Below are 14500 nucleotides of genomic sequence, written 5' to 3' on the forward strand. Positions count from 1 at the left end.
ATGCAGACAGCTCTGTGTGTTAAAGTCTGTCTCCTATATGCAGTGACCAACCAGTGATCCGGACCTGTGACTACAGGCTCTTGAGTCTGTAAGAAAAAAACTCATGTACCATGCATATGTGTGTATACAGAGAAGCACACTGTGATATGGCTGAAAAACATTCATGTTAATTTTTACCTTCTTTTTGTTTTATTGTTTGACATCTTATGTCTAGCTTTGCAATTTGGATTTGCAATTAATTGTCTAGCTTTGCAATTAAACAATTTGTTTACTTTTTGTTGGGTCTATTATTCCTGCCAACGCTTGTTATAACATTGAGTTCCTGAGATACTGCAGCATTCCCTGTCATAATTGTTACTAACACAAAGTAAATATTTGTTACACATTTATCTTCTGCATTACAATTAAGCAAAACATTTACAAATCAAGGTGTAATCACTGCTTATGATAGAATGAGGATGAGGATTTTTCCTTCTTGTTTATACTGTTTGTTGAAGAGGTCTGAGAGTCTCAATACACATTCATAGATCAACATGTAACTTTTAAAGCCTGCATTAGCAGCCTTATATTTCCAGTTTAAAGCTATTATCAACAAAAGCAGACAAAGCAGACATCTACCCTGGACCTGGTGGAACCATCTGCCAGGAACTAGCAACAACCAGCTCACAGTAATGGGGGCACAAGCCACGTGAGATTTCGTTTTTGATGCAGGTACCTTGACTTGCATGGACTGTGCAAATGGTTTCCCTTTTTGGACCCCTGTCTTTGTCAGTGGCCGGATGAGATGATGGCCATTCTTCCACCAGGAGATGATACTGTTGGATTGTTCCAGCCAGTGGCCACTATTAAATCCTATGCATCCCAGAGGTCACAGTGCAGGGTCAGACTCCACAAAAAAATAAATAGCATTATTCCCTAGAACAAGAGTATTTCTGTAGGGAGGTCAAACATGATAACAATTCTGTAAACCCAACTGATTACACTAGAACGATATAATTTTTTTTTTTTTTTTTTTTTTTTTTTTGCATTAGATATTGGGTTAATTTAGCTCAGCTGTAGTAAAAAAAAGTATTTTTGATTCAGCTTTTATGTAAACAGGACAGACAAAAAAAACCCTACACAACATTTACAGCAAACCAGCAATAATGGACACTTTTAAAAAGGACTTTTCCCACTTTGCTTCCACAATTCTTTTGCTCCTTTAATGCTTTCCCTTTTCACGCACTTCCAGTACCCTTGAATGCCTTGCTGTTGTGGTACCTGTTAATAAAATTAGAGCATGTTTAACATTTACACAAAAAAGACTCTTAATTGCAGACTGTGTTATAAATATAATATGTAGAGCAATGCTGCTGCTCCCATAGTTCAGATGTATATTACCAATGATGGCAGCACTCCTCCCAGATTCATAAGCAGTAAGGAGTCTTCAATTTAAAATATAATTTCTTTCCATTCACTATCTCTACTTGTGTTTCTACAAACATTAATAAGACAGTTGTAAGAATAATCTGTGGTATTCAGAAGCAAGTATGTTAATGGGAAGAATAGATGCCATCAGCTTCTCACCCTCAAACCTCGATGAATTCGCTTCTTCAGGACACCGAGGAACTCGCTGTGGCTGAGGCAGTCATCTCCATCGAGATCAAAAATCTTGAAGATGGTATCCAGAATATTATCTGAGAGCTCCTGTCCTGTCGCCACCTTCACTGCTCTCTTGAACTCAGCTAGTGAAGACAGAATACGACATCATTACATTACTGAACATTGAAAGGCACTGCAAAGCACACACATTGCAGCATTCTGTAGATCTTGCAATGTCCTCTAGTTAGAATATTTTGTGGTGTAAAGAATTTGGAGTTTTGCCTCAAGTAAAATAAGAAAATGTATGGGATTGTCATAAAACAGAAGATAACAAGAGGGAAATCGTTGTAGATTATCACTGCAAGCACATTCTGCCACATGAATGGTATGCATTTTTGAAGGCATCACAGATGTCTGAGTTTCAAGGAGGAAGTGAAGGTTACTATATTAGAGTAGCACTGTAGATTATTACAGCAAGTTATCTCCACTAAGTGATAAATACAGCAATGTTGTGCTTCTGATTTCATAGCAAATGATGTTTATAACTAATTATATAAATATGCTTAGTTCTGAAGCTTACTAGAAAAAAGAGCACTCCATCACTCATCTTTGCCTCTTTCAATAATTTCTCTGTAAATGCAGTTGATTCTTCTACATTTCATTTAAATATAATTGAGTAGAAAATCCTCCTGAAAAAGGATATACCACAACTTAAAAAGGTCCCAACATACATTATATACAGTCCTAACTTTGTCTTCAAAAAGATGTTAACTGTTTCAGCTCCTTATGTTAAGTATAAATCAAGACATGGCACTGCACCTTTGTGAGTAGAACACAAAGAAAAGGAGAAGGATCTTGCCATGACACACTGTTCAGTTTCAAGTGAGCCAACCAATTATGCATCTAAACGAATGTTAATGTCTCAACAACCCTTCTCAGGAACTTTTGTTACTGTTTTCAGATAACTCAGGAGATCTGTTTTTCAAGTATCACAAGTATGTAACAACGTCAGAATCACAACAAAAGACACTTGTATTTCCACAAAAATGTTGCCGCATTGCTCCTAAATGTCTGTTATATGTGAAAGGCACAACTCCCTCAGTTCTTTGGTTTGAAAAATACCTTACTTGTTTTTCATAGGCATGATTGTGTAGCACTGCACAAAATTCTGTAAGAAAAGTGCATCTTTTCTTTTTTAAAAATACAGATGTGAAGCTGTGGAGCACTCACCTCGCTTAACGGGACGGTTGGCTACAGTGAACATCTGCATGGCAATAGAAAAGTCTTCTAAGTTGTTTGTAAACTTGCAGAAAGTCTTGAATTCCTCCAGACTGATATTCTAGAGTATCAAAGAATTAGATGATATATACTGGATAGTACTTTCAAAAGCAAAGTAAATCTATTTTGTTAAATCCAATGGACTTAACATTTGGATGTGAACACTTGTTCTCAATACTTGTATTTCTCAGTTAATAAATTGTCATGGTTCTTATTTGCATAAAAATCAAGAGCTGCCATAATTGATTTGGAAACTGGTTTTATTTTTAGATACTTGCATTCACATGAAAACCTGTATGCAGAAACAAGGAAGCAAAACAAAGCACACTCCAGGTACCAACCTCTCCTGCTTCAAATCTGTCTTTCACGTTTTGCCAGTAAATTTCATTATTTTCCTCGTCAGTGAAATACAGTAGCCATTCTGCAAAGTCCTCCTTTCTCATGACATTCAATCCCTTGGAAAACTGTATGAATTCCATTTCTTGCACTTCTGTTTGCAAATTTTCCATGAACCTGTGAGAACAAATAGTGAATATGCATTAGACACCACCAGCTGGCCGCAGATACAGCCTGGGAGCTGACTTGTTCCCAGGGCTGCATTTCAGCAGGGACACCAGCAGGGCGCTCCCTAAGCCCACGCTAAGACAGCATGCAGAGATCGTCCATAGTTTTCACGTGAGAAAGAAATGTTTGAAAAGGTGCAGATAATGAGTTAAAATGATGGATGAGGCAGTGTTGTAATGAATGAGTGGAAAAGGACACGGCAGCTAAAGGCTCGATGTGTTCTTTATGAAATTTCATATTAATAAGAGAGGAATTTAAGGTTGGAAAACACCTCCAAAGAAGAGGCCCCAACTATTACAAAGGTGAAAGAAAAGAGGAACCTTGAAATCATCGCTACATGAAAGGACAACTAAAAGCCTCAAAGACTGCAAAGCCTCAGATGGCAGAAGAGAAGCTTGGCAAATTTGTTCTTTAATACTGAGAGAATGGGTTCGCTGGGACTACAGATGGCATGCAGACGGTTTGGAAGAGCACAGAAAATGATGTTGCAGGTATTTCAGGAAAGAGTTGTCTGAAAAAGGAGGCTGTGAACATCAGCGGTTTTAGAAGGCACTCATTCTTTAGGGAGAAAAACTAAAGCAGCACAAGAATCAAGTACTAATGTGAGGGTACAGAATCACAGAACCGTTTGAGTTGGAAGCGACTCTTAGAGGCCATCTGATACAACTCCCTGTCATGAGCAGGGACACCTGCAGCTCCATCAGGTGTTCAGAGCCCTGTCCAGCCTGATCTCGAGTGTCTCCAGGGTTGAGGCACCCATCACCTCTCTGGGCAACCCATGCCAGCACCTCACCACCCTTCACTCCACTACCCTCCAGAAGCTGGAACCACAAGCAGAGCAGTAGCTTTAAATTTCCCCATTTTGGCCCACATAGCCATTTATCATTTTCTGGGGTGGAGGGACTGATATGAACTTCAAGATAGAGAAAACCAGTGGTATATGAGCCATTTAGAGATGGGCTGTGTACAATTTTTTTTCCCCCTGTGAATATAGAGGTTAAAAACACAACTAGACTTGCCAGAATCTTTTCATTACATCAAAAGAACCCTGCTTAATTGAGTTGCAAAATTTACTGACAGGAGGGAATGAAATACTTCTATATTGGGACAAAGCAATTAGTTGGAGAAGACAGCTAAGGGTCTGGGCAGCAAAGAGCAGCAGAGCCTCATTTGCTTGTCAGTGTTTGCATGGCCTCACTGGATTTGAATTATTTTCCCTGAAATTAAAGCATTTTAGCCTGCACAGCTATCTTTAGTTCTTTAATGAGATCACTCGGACAATTAGTAGCTTGAAGCTCTGTGAAGTCTATAAGGGGTTAGCTGAAGGCTGCTGCTGCAGCATAAGCTCTCTCTTGTATTTTCTTCTCTAATAATTAGAGCTGCACATGCAAATAAAGGGCCAACAAATGCTTCACTGCTCAGGACACACAGGTGATGGAAAGCCTGACACTGAGAGGAAATTTAAGATTCAGGCTGGAGTTCTATTACTGTAATACTGAGTATGTGTGTGCTATGCTCCCACATTTTATACACTGTGGTCCAGTGAAGGTAGTTTCAAGGCCCCTGCACAGCAGAGGTGCCCCCTCCCCCCCCCTCCCCCCCATGGACAGCATTACAGCAGGCAGGTTTTCTTGGCTGGGGTACTCAGAGTACCATTGCCTTAACAGCCTTTCAAAAGCTGGCTGCACTGTTTTGAAGGCTGTGATCCTGAGACCTCTTTTTTTTAAACACCCATGTCTGCCTGTGCTGAGCAGTTGGGCAGAACAGGCCTTGCAGACCAAAGCCATGCAGGCAACCTAACAGAGCTTTGCTGCGTTTTGGGAGTGCCCAGCAGAAGTGAGAGTGCAGTATCTGGGATGTGTGGCTCACGTATGGCTGGAAGACAGCACAGGTCATGCAGAGCAGTAACCACATCTTTGACTGCAGTTGATGGAATGCCTGGTCTGGGGGAGGAGAAGCTGCTGAAAATAAGGTTGCTTTCAGAAATACGTTTAAGCCATGAATGTAGGAAAAAAAGACAGGGTGTAATTTGGTGTTTTATTTTCTTGGCTTTTACTCTGTGGAAGTAAAATACATCTTGTGATAGGTGTAAGGTCTGTCCTCGATAGGATAAGCTCTTCATTTTGGAGAGCCGCCTCTCTGTCATTAGCTGGTCAGTAGCCAGGTGATGACAAATGACATGTTCCTCCATCATGTCTAAATATTGCATTTGCAGGTTTCACTTAAGCACAAATCTCTCAGTGATCCACCCAGGGCTGTACCCTGACAGGGCAGCACTGGGTGACCAAGCATTTCTATATGCCGAGGAAGGAGCCAGTGATCTGCATACATCAGCCAGCTGAATGGTGCAAGGGAACCAAAAAGGAAAGGGAAGCATTTGGCTCTAGCATTTCTGACATATGCTTGATTCTGCTTCCGTCTCATAGGGAATGAGGCATTGAATCTTTCCATGGTTTCTGCTGCCTTTTCTCAAGCCTGGAATCTTGTCCTCTCCAGTTGCTTCCAGGCAATGTCACTGCACACTGATGGTTGCACAACAGCCATGCATCGTACTTAGAGTGGGGAGGAGAGCAGGAATTACTTCTTTAGGTATGAAAAAAATTAATGGATCCTGCATTTCAACACGTAGGCTTGCTCCTGGCAAGCTAGAGTGGGAAGATTTCCTGCCATACCAAATTCAGCAGCTGAAATACGTAATGTAAAATTTATATCTGATAGATTCCCATATTACAAAAATTAAAATACCATGAATCATCACATCAGCATTCTAGGTCACTGTTATTCCCAGATGTGAGAGTTAAAAATCCTAATGAGTTTTTTAAAAAGAAAGTTATTAGAAGTTATTAAAAATAGCTTTCTGGTTAGGAAGTAAAACCTGATAGTTTTATGCCGCAACACCACTAGGGATACTTGATTCTTTATCTTCTGGATCACAGTGTGACAATTTTCAGTTAGAAATTCCTTCACAATTTCTTCATATATTAGGAAAAACAAGCATACTAATGGAATTCCTGCTCTCCTAAAGTCAATGGCAAAAGACAAAATTCAGCTGTGGGAATGGGATTTGCATATTAGATGTGTTCTACAATTCAAGAATAACTGCACTGGAAATGCTCTTGCACTGCAGCTTAAGGATAAAAGCAACTCCTGAGTTTCCAAATAACAAAAAGAAAAGATCAATCACAAATTTGTAAGATGGAGAAAAGGCTGGGAGCAGACAGTACTTTCTTTAAGACAGCCTGTTTTATGTTACAACAGCATCCAGAAGCCTTATCAGAAGTTAGCCCCCATTTTGTAACATGCTTTACAAACCCATAGCAAGAGGGAGTCTCTTAGGACTTTTTGGCAACTCAGCTTTAATAGAAGTGAAAAGTGCGGAACCTCAGGAATGCAGCTATTCTTTCTCCAACCTGAGATGTTGCAATGAAGTGCTAGCTTCCTTATGGCACATGAAATAGAGAATGAAACACAAAAGGAAAGTTTAGGGAATGTTTTCCTTCCTATACTTTTTGATCTGAATTCAAAGTCTGTACAGAGCTTCAGTACTCTAATACAGAACCGACCAGTGCTTGTGATATACAGGTTTGTAGGAAGGAAACTTGACAACTAAGACAGAGGTGAATACATCACTCCAGCATTTCTACTCTGCTTTGGCTTCTCTTCAGACACTGCAGTCCTGCTGGAGACTCGATAATCATCTCTGCAGCAAATGACTGCTAATAACAGCTGCAAGGCTGCCTTTTGGCAAACATGACTTTCCAGAAGAGAATATGGAAAACCTAATAAGGACTTGACCACTAACCTTCACAGACCACTTACATACATGCTTGCAAACTCAGCTTAGCAAGTGCTGAAGCAGTTAATCAATCTCAGTGTTGTCAGAATTACAGGCAAAACTCCCATTGATTTAGTGTCCTCAGTGTTTCCAAACCAAACATAATCAAACTAATCACGTTCATCTATAAGCACTTTGTGGAAACAAATCAAGCTATTTGTCTGATAAGTATACAGAAAAGGAAGAAATGGGGATTCTTCTCAGCCTCACTACTAAATATTTGGGAAATGCTCAGATTCACTTACAATAGGAATATAGAACCAGAAGCCAGATTTTGTTCTTATCCCTTTTCTTTTCTCAGTCTGATCCTGCTTGTATGTCATCTCTAAGTGAATTTGGGGTCTATAGACAGATAGAAGTGTAGGTACAGGGACACAGAAAAAGGCAATCATAACTGCACTTCCAAATCTCTAGATGAAAATCACTGGAAATGGGCAAATTGTCACCACAGCAAAAACATCACTGGTTGATGATGCTACTTGAAATCCTGCCTGTGTGCCTTGGCACGAACACAGAAAGAGCACCAAACGAATTTCAGTTCTATCAGTGTGGTTTAGTGTATATATTTTGGTTTCTTAAATGAATGTACCAAGGAGTTTGAAAATACCAAGAGAAAGAGAAACAGGGCAAGTAAATGAAAGGCAGTGTTTTGTGCATGGTTGTACAACTGGTGACCTCTGAGCTAGAGAAGAAAAAAATGAATAAAGAGGTGTGAACTTCAATTAATTGATGAGAAGTCTGAAAGCAACAAATCAGGACAGAAAACTAACAGGATTTATTTTTTCTTATACGATTAAATTATGATCATTGTTTAACCATACTGGAAAGTAATTTTTCATTTCTCCTCCCAGAATCAATTAGAAGTATTTTTTAATATTTTTTCCATACTCTCTCACTTATTCCTTTTTTTTTTTTTTTTCACCCTTGAAGGAGATTGTGAGAGATTTAAGCTTGCTTGGGGACAGATTACAGGAAAAAAGTCATAGCAGTCATAAACTGTCTAGGGAGTGAATTACTGTCTCCTCTTTTATTTGGGATTAGACATACTTAAACAAGATCAGCAAGGGACTTTTAGAAAAAAACATAACAAAACACCACAGTGGCTGTCAAGAAGAAATATGTGCTAAACCCAGAAAACTAAATAGCCTTCTACTCATAATAATAATAATAATAAAACCCCCACACACTACATAGCTGAATTTAAAGCACAACTGAAAAAGTTTTGGAGGAAAAGTACAAAAAATAGTTTCTGTCTCAAAAATTCCAGGGAAACTGCCAGGCATGAGAATGAAAAAAAAAAAAGCCTGGAATTTCAGTGGATTTCTGGCTTTATGTTTGAAGTGTGACAATCTCTAAGATGAGGGCAGGTATTAGAAGATGATACTGTTGTAAAAACGAAGTGGTGGTCACCTGAGACAGAAATTTATTCACATTTCTGAGTTACAGCTTCTTGTATTTAATTTACCCTTCTTTGTTATATCTATATGTGTATATACACACATACAATGAGCTTGTTGTGTGTTTTTTTATATCTTCTTAAACTGACACAGGACAATAAACATTCCAATTGCACCTGGCTTTGAGGCACCACTTCTGATAGTGATTTACATAAGCACTCTACAAAATAAATTTGATTAATGTTTTCTACCTTTTGCCAGTGAAAAAAAAACTGTTTTGAAGATGTGAATGGTGATGTTAAGGACAAGACAACTGGCAAGAAATCGTGCTGCAGTCTGGGGCTGCACACGTGTTCCTTGGGTCATGTCTTAAGAGCTCTGAGACCATCCTGTTACTACGTGAATGGCACAGGAGGATGCGCTGCCTTGACAGCCTCCTCAACTTGTCTGTGGTTCCAGCAGAAGCTGCAGAAGTGGAAATCCCACCATGGAGGATGGAAAGGAGCAGCTTTGGTTGCTGTTTTGACTACGTTCTGTACAATAGTGAGAAAGAGCTTAACTGGTGTCATAAAATATATATGGAATTGCTTCTACATGGATTCTTACTATTTGTGGATTACTTCTTTACTTCTGCTTTCACAACAGAACAAGAATAAGCTGAGAAATGATCTGATATTGTTTCATGGTCTTGTTCTTGTCCAGTAAAAAGCAGTCTGATTTCTTTAGAAATCATAGGTAGGGAATACACACAAGGGGACCCCTATACATACAGCAGCTGCAGGGAGATGGAGAATGGAATGATCAACCACGTTCCCTCCCTATAACCCATTTGCCTCCTGTGTTTGAGGCTGTAGGAAGGGAGGAGGCACAAGGACTGGCTTACTTCAGCTTCACACTGACTCAAGAGACACAGACAGTTTCCATTTTCTTTGTGTCATCTGAATGCAAAGGAGAACAAGGCAAATGAAGTGCCCTGATACTGTGGCTGTCTGACATTTTTAAAGTGTTTGGGCTGCAGACTAAAAGGGTCGGACATCATTGGTGCAGATACAGATGGCTGCACTTCCAAAAAGATTTTTAAGTCAGCCCAACTGCAAAGTAGAAGCATGAGGAAAATATCTGTAAGTAATGAGGTGAGAACATCAGTCTCAGATTTCTGAATTCCCATACAAGTAAAGTGAAATTTCACTAAGAAGGCATTCCTTTTTTTTTTTTTAAAAAAAAAAGTTTCAAGCCTGTATGGCTCTGTAATGCAGTAATATCTGTGTATTTAACTAATGTGACACGTTTTAGTGTGTCCTAATCAAATCTAATCACCTCTACGTTCCGCTAGGTGCTACACTGATCAATGGAAAAGCTTTCTAGGCAACAACCTGGAAAACGATAAAAGCATTTACCACCATTCTTTTCTTCTTTTGACAATGATCTGTGTCTGTACAGCTCATCAGTCATCTCTTGTAAAAACAGAGTGGCACTTTGATCAAACAGCCAACAATAGCTGCCCGCGTAAGGTAAAATGTTATGAGAGGCCATCAGATAGAAATCACATTTTCTCTGAACAATAGGAACCTAGAAGTGATGTGCTTGATTTACTTGCAAATAAAATCACGTGAAAAGTGATATCTTCACACAGGTTAAAAAGACACTGATTCTTTTATTCACCTTTCTGTGTGTTAAACAAACTTCACTGTCATGTTGCAACTGAGATGGAGTGTCTACACAGTGATAAAGAGGCTCATTCCAACTCTATGAAAAATAACTGCCACTGTTGAAAAATTACCTGCATTAAACCTTACACTTATCCCACAGATTTTAAGAGCAAGATGTGGGAGTCTGATTTTGATTACAGGCTTCTATCTGTGTGGTAGGCAAAGGTCTTTAACCCATACGTTCTGATCGTACTCGGTACATAGCTTCATCAATGTCATGCCTCATTGGGTCAGCATGGGATTTTATCTAAAAGCCAAGGCATTTCAGTTTACACTGTATATGCAAACACAACCTTTTACTGGTGCTCTCTGCCTTTTATTTCATTGAGAGAATCTATGCTATTTATACAGAAGGGAGCTGCTGGCATCTTAAACTTATTTTACTCAGATTCCTATTGAGTAGGAGGTCTTCAAAAGAGAAAGGCTGTTTATTTGAAGACTGGTATGTACTCGAGCCAGTAGAGTGGAACGCTCTTTAGAGTTAAGAAAATTGTCTTCCTTTTTCACTCTGGCTTCCCTCAAACCTTTACTGACTGAAACAACATCCATTTTTTAAGGGGGCTGGCACAGATTCCCCGATTCTGAACAAAAATTCAAGTAAACAATTATCCCAATTTGTTTCCACAGTCTGTAAATGTCCAATTATTTTTGTAGAAGTAATACTAATGTAGATAATCTTCTCTTGATGTTGTGTTCAAAATGCAAGTCAAGAATCACAGAGATGTACAGGCATTTAACTTCCATTTATTTCAAAGTGTGCATTTGGCTTCTGGCCCAACATTCACGTAACGAGATGTGTCCTGGCTTCATACTAAAAGTAGAAATTGATCTCCCAAGTAACAGAGAGTTTTAACCAGTTAAATGTTGATGCTGTGTCACTGATGGTCATCATGACTGATTTAAAGGAACACTGGAAGAAAGAACCCTTCAGTGAAAACACAAACACCTGATACCAGTTGGATTTTCGAGTTGAAATCAACCACAGCAGAGCTTCATGCTGTAATGTGGACAGGGATTAGAGCATTTTTCTGACACGTGTAACGCGTGCACTGAATGACTCCAGTCTTAGAACTTCATTTGAGCTTCTGGTTTTTCAAACTTGCAGTGAAACAGACTTACAAGAAATGCTTTTCCAGCAGTAGTGGCTACTTGGTAACGCACCACAGCTTCCGTCTGATCCTGTTTACCATCTGGCTCAATTTTAAGTACCAGCACAAGTGCCACAAAGTATCTGCACTGCCCTAGTGCAATAGTTCAAAGGGTGAAAAAAGGTACCACTGAAATTTCAACAGAAGTTGGAATTTGAAGCAAGCAGAAATGTTTCCTGTATTGTAACATTACAGCTGTAATGGGGAACATCTCAATTCAGTAAAGTTTAATTGATTAGCACTGTTCTAAAACAATATTCATGAATCATACTGTCTTACAGTATGCTGTGTGTTGGCAGCACACAGCTGCCAAGAATGGTAATCTCAACCCTTGTGACCTCCAGCCCTTTTGCTGCTTTTGAGTTCATCAGGGTAGGATGCAGAAAATTGAGCACGATTTCCCTGCAGACAATAGGTCCAAGGAGCTACACCAGAACTTCAATCATGTAAAACCACAAATGGTCTTCTACCTGGTTATCCATTTAACTTTCTGAACCAACTCAGCATAGGGTCAGGCTAATACCAGTGTTAATGCAGAGCAGAGGTGTTACAAACAGGACTGGCTGCAAAAATACCTGAAAAACTCAGAATAGCGAAGTTTTTCCTTTCCTTCTTTTCCAAAGAAATGCACCAGCAGCATGGTATTAACACCACAGCTTTCCAATTCGGCTTCCTATAAAACAAACAAAAAAATCCCTGATGATTATTGCTATCTACTCACTGCAAATCTGGAAGTATTTATGGGAAGTACAATTTCACAAGAGATGCTTGTAATTAAATTACTGTTCCCAAAGCTACCACACAAGAATCTCCAAGCTGAATATTTCTTCCACATCAGCTGGTAACAGTGTATGTACATTCTGCTCCTAAATATTCTGTATGAAAGTTGAGTACAATTTACAACCACCTCTGTTACAGTTTATTATTAGAATGGAAAAGGTTGCTAGATAAAGTGTTGTAAGGCTTTACCTTTAGGTGAACTGAGGCTTTACATAAATGTAACATCTCTGTAAAAGAAAGTTCTTAGGCATTTCTAGTTTGTTACAGTCGTTTAAGAACATTTATGAGACTTCACAAAGTGGAACAAGAAAAACAAAAACATTCACAGTGTTCTATTATAGTTTGGTCTCGGAAGGCTTCTTGCCAATCTTCAGTGCTATTCAATGTTCTGTTCTTAAAAATCTGATAAAGAGATTTCTGCAGAAAAACGATGCATGCTATTTCAACTCAACAGCATCTTTAACAAGCCTAAACCCACACATAATGCTGGGTTTCTGTCCTTTACTTCTTTCAGCACCAGTGTACTGGCATTTCTTTGAACGCAACGAAACACTGGGAAACATGAAGAGAGATTTTTTTTTAAGTCCAGAGGGATTTCAACAAACTATTCTTATGACATCTAAATAGCCTCTGTGTCTTTTATCTGGTTGAAGAGGTAAGATGAAAGACAAGAGTCTATTCATAAGATTTAATACTAATGGTTATTTAGCTTTCAGCATCATCAATAACAAGTCCCATTAGTCCACTGCGTTTCATGCTTACTGCATACGGGACACAGTTATGTTATAGTTAAAATGTAACATTCCTCATTTCCACTGCAAACCACAATGCACTAAATGTCAGTGATGCAAGTCATGAATGAGTGAATCTAGAAAAAAAAGTTTTCAAGACACAAGCAAACTGTACTTTTTGAACTTTATCATTTAACTGCAGGCAAAGAATATTTAAATACCCACGAGGTCCATCCTTCTAAAGTTTAAACAGTTCAGATTGCTGTGAAGACTGATGCATAAACATTCGTACGGGCTTTTTTGAAAGTCAAAAGTCAAATGCTTGTGTATGCTTGTTTGAAAGTCAACCCCTGACTATTAGCGTTGGAATGCAAAGTTTTCTAAGAAGAAACAGAAAAGAATCAATGCATTTCCCATTGCAGTGAGATTCTAATCTGCTTTTTGTTTGCTTGTTCAAAGAGCACTTGAAAAATACAAGGAATAAATTTCTGATGTTATTTTTAAAACGAAGCTCGTGATTATGGAATTTAATACTTCCAATTTAACAACTCTGTATTAAAACCAGTGTTGTACTGAAAGCGATCTGAAAAACAAAGTTTAAGACAACCTCTTAAAAGCTAAATCTGCAACAGAAAAATAATTTTCTTCTATTCAGGTTCCTGTAGCTACAAGCCAGATGAAGACATACAAACAATACCCATCTCATCTTATCTAAGACGACAAAGCCTATCCCTGGATTTATAACAAATACGGACCTACTCGTTCACTACCCTCTTTATCAGCTGAAATTCCAAAGTGGAATTGGCAGATGTCCAAACACTGGTTAGAGTTAAATGTATTTTAAAACTACAAAGCAGCACATTTCTTCAAACGAGAATATGCAATAGGAGACCAGAGAAACTACAGCTTAAGGGTAAAACTGCAGAAAAAGAAATGCTTTTACTAAAGTTAATGCTATTAAAGTACATGCTAGTACGTAATTCATTTTTTCCCACAGAATCATTAGGAGCTTTTGCTGCTGAACTGCATAAATTAGTACCAACATGACAAATGTTTGTTAGAAGATAATGAGAGCTCTATTAATATTTTCAACACCTCACCGTCCCGAGCTTAGGTAGAACAACTTAGGTTTGGAATGTCTCTTGGCAATGAGAAAGAAATGCTAACCTAACCTTGTGGCTGCAAAAAGGATCAGAGTGGTAGTTTTCAGTTACAGAGCCACTAACTAAACTGACTGTACTCAGGTGTGTGTGGTGGCTTCAGCCTTTGCAGGTTGCACTTCAGCACCTTTTTGGGTTCATGCCTTAGAGAAAGATGAGTCACAGAAAGAAGAATGGATGGTGATGTTCTCATCTGGATGTATGCATGTTGATGGGGCATGGACACGTGTCTCATCTGGGGAGCTCAGACATTCTCCTGGGTCCATTGCCTCAGACAGAGGATCCCAAAGACCAATCTCTGATGTTGCCCAAGTCTA

At 38.9% G+C, this 14500-nt stretch overlaps 1 protein-coding gene across 8 annotated transcripts in view; it reads right to left on the minus strand.

The window, feature by feature from the left end:
• Nucleotides 1-768: 768 nt before the first annotated feature.
• MICU2 (mitochondrial calcium uptake 2) overlaps nt 769-14500 on the minus strand; it is a 131334-nt gene continuing 117602 nt past the window's right edge. For all 8 annotated transcript variants that reach the window (XM_052671399.1, XM_052671400.1, XM_052671405.1 and 5 more), the window contains 5 exons: nt 12088-12185; nt 3201-3372; nt 2812-2920; nt 1567-1724; nt 769-1260 (listed from right to left, as the gene is read on the minus strand). In XM_052671399.1, coding sequence (XP_052527359.1) covers nt 1156-1260; nt 1567-1724; nt 2812-2920; nt 3201-3372; nt 12088-12185 — 642 coding nt within the window. In that variant the 3' untranslated portion in view covers nt 769-1155. The remainder of the gene's footprint in view (nt 1261-1566; nt 1725-2811; nt 2921-3200; nt 3373-12087; nt 12186-14500) is intronic.

The sequence above is a fragment of the Tympanuchus pallidicinctus genome, unplaced genomic scaffold, assembly GCF_026119805.1.
Source record: "Tympanuchus pallidicinctus isolate F22 unplaced genomic scaffold, pur_lepc_1.0 scaffold11, whole genome shotgun sequence".
NCBI lineage: Eukaryota > Metazoa > Chordata > Aves > Galliformes > Phasianidae > Tympanuchus > Tympanuchus pallidicinctus.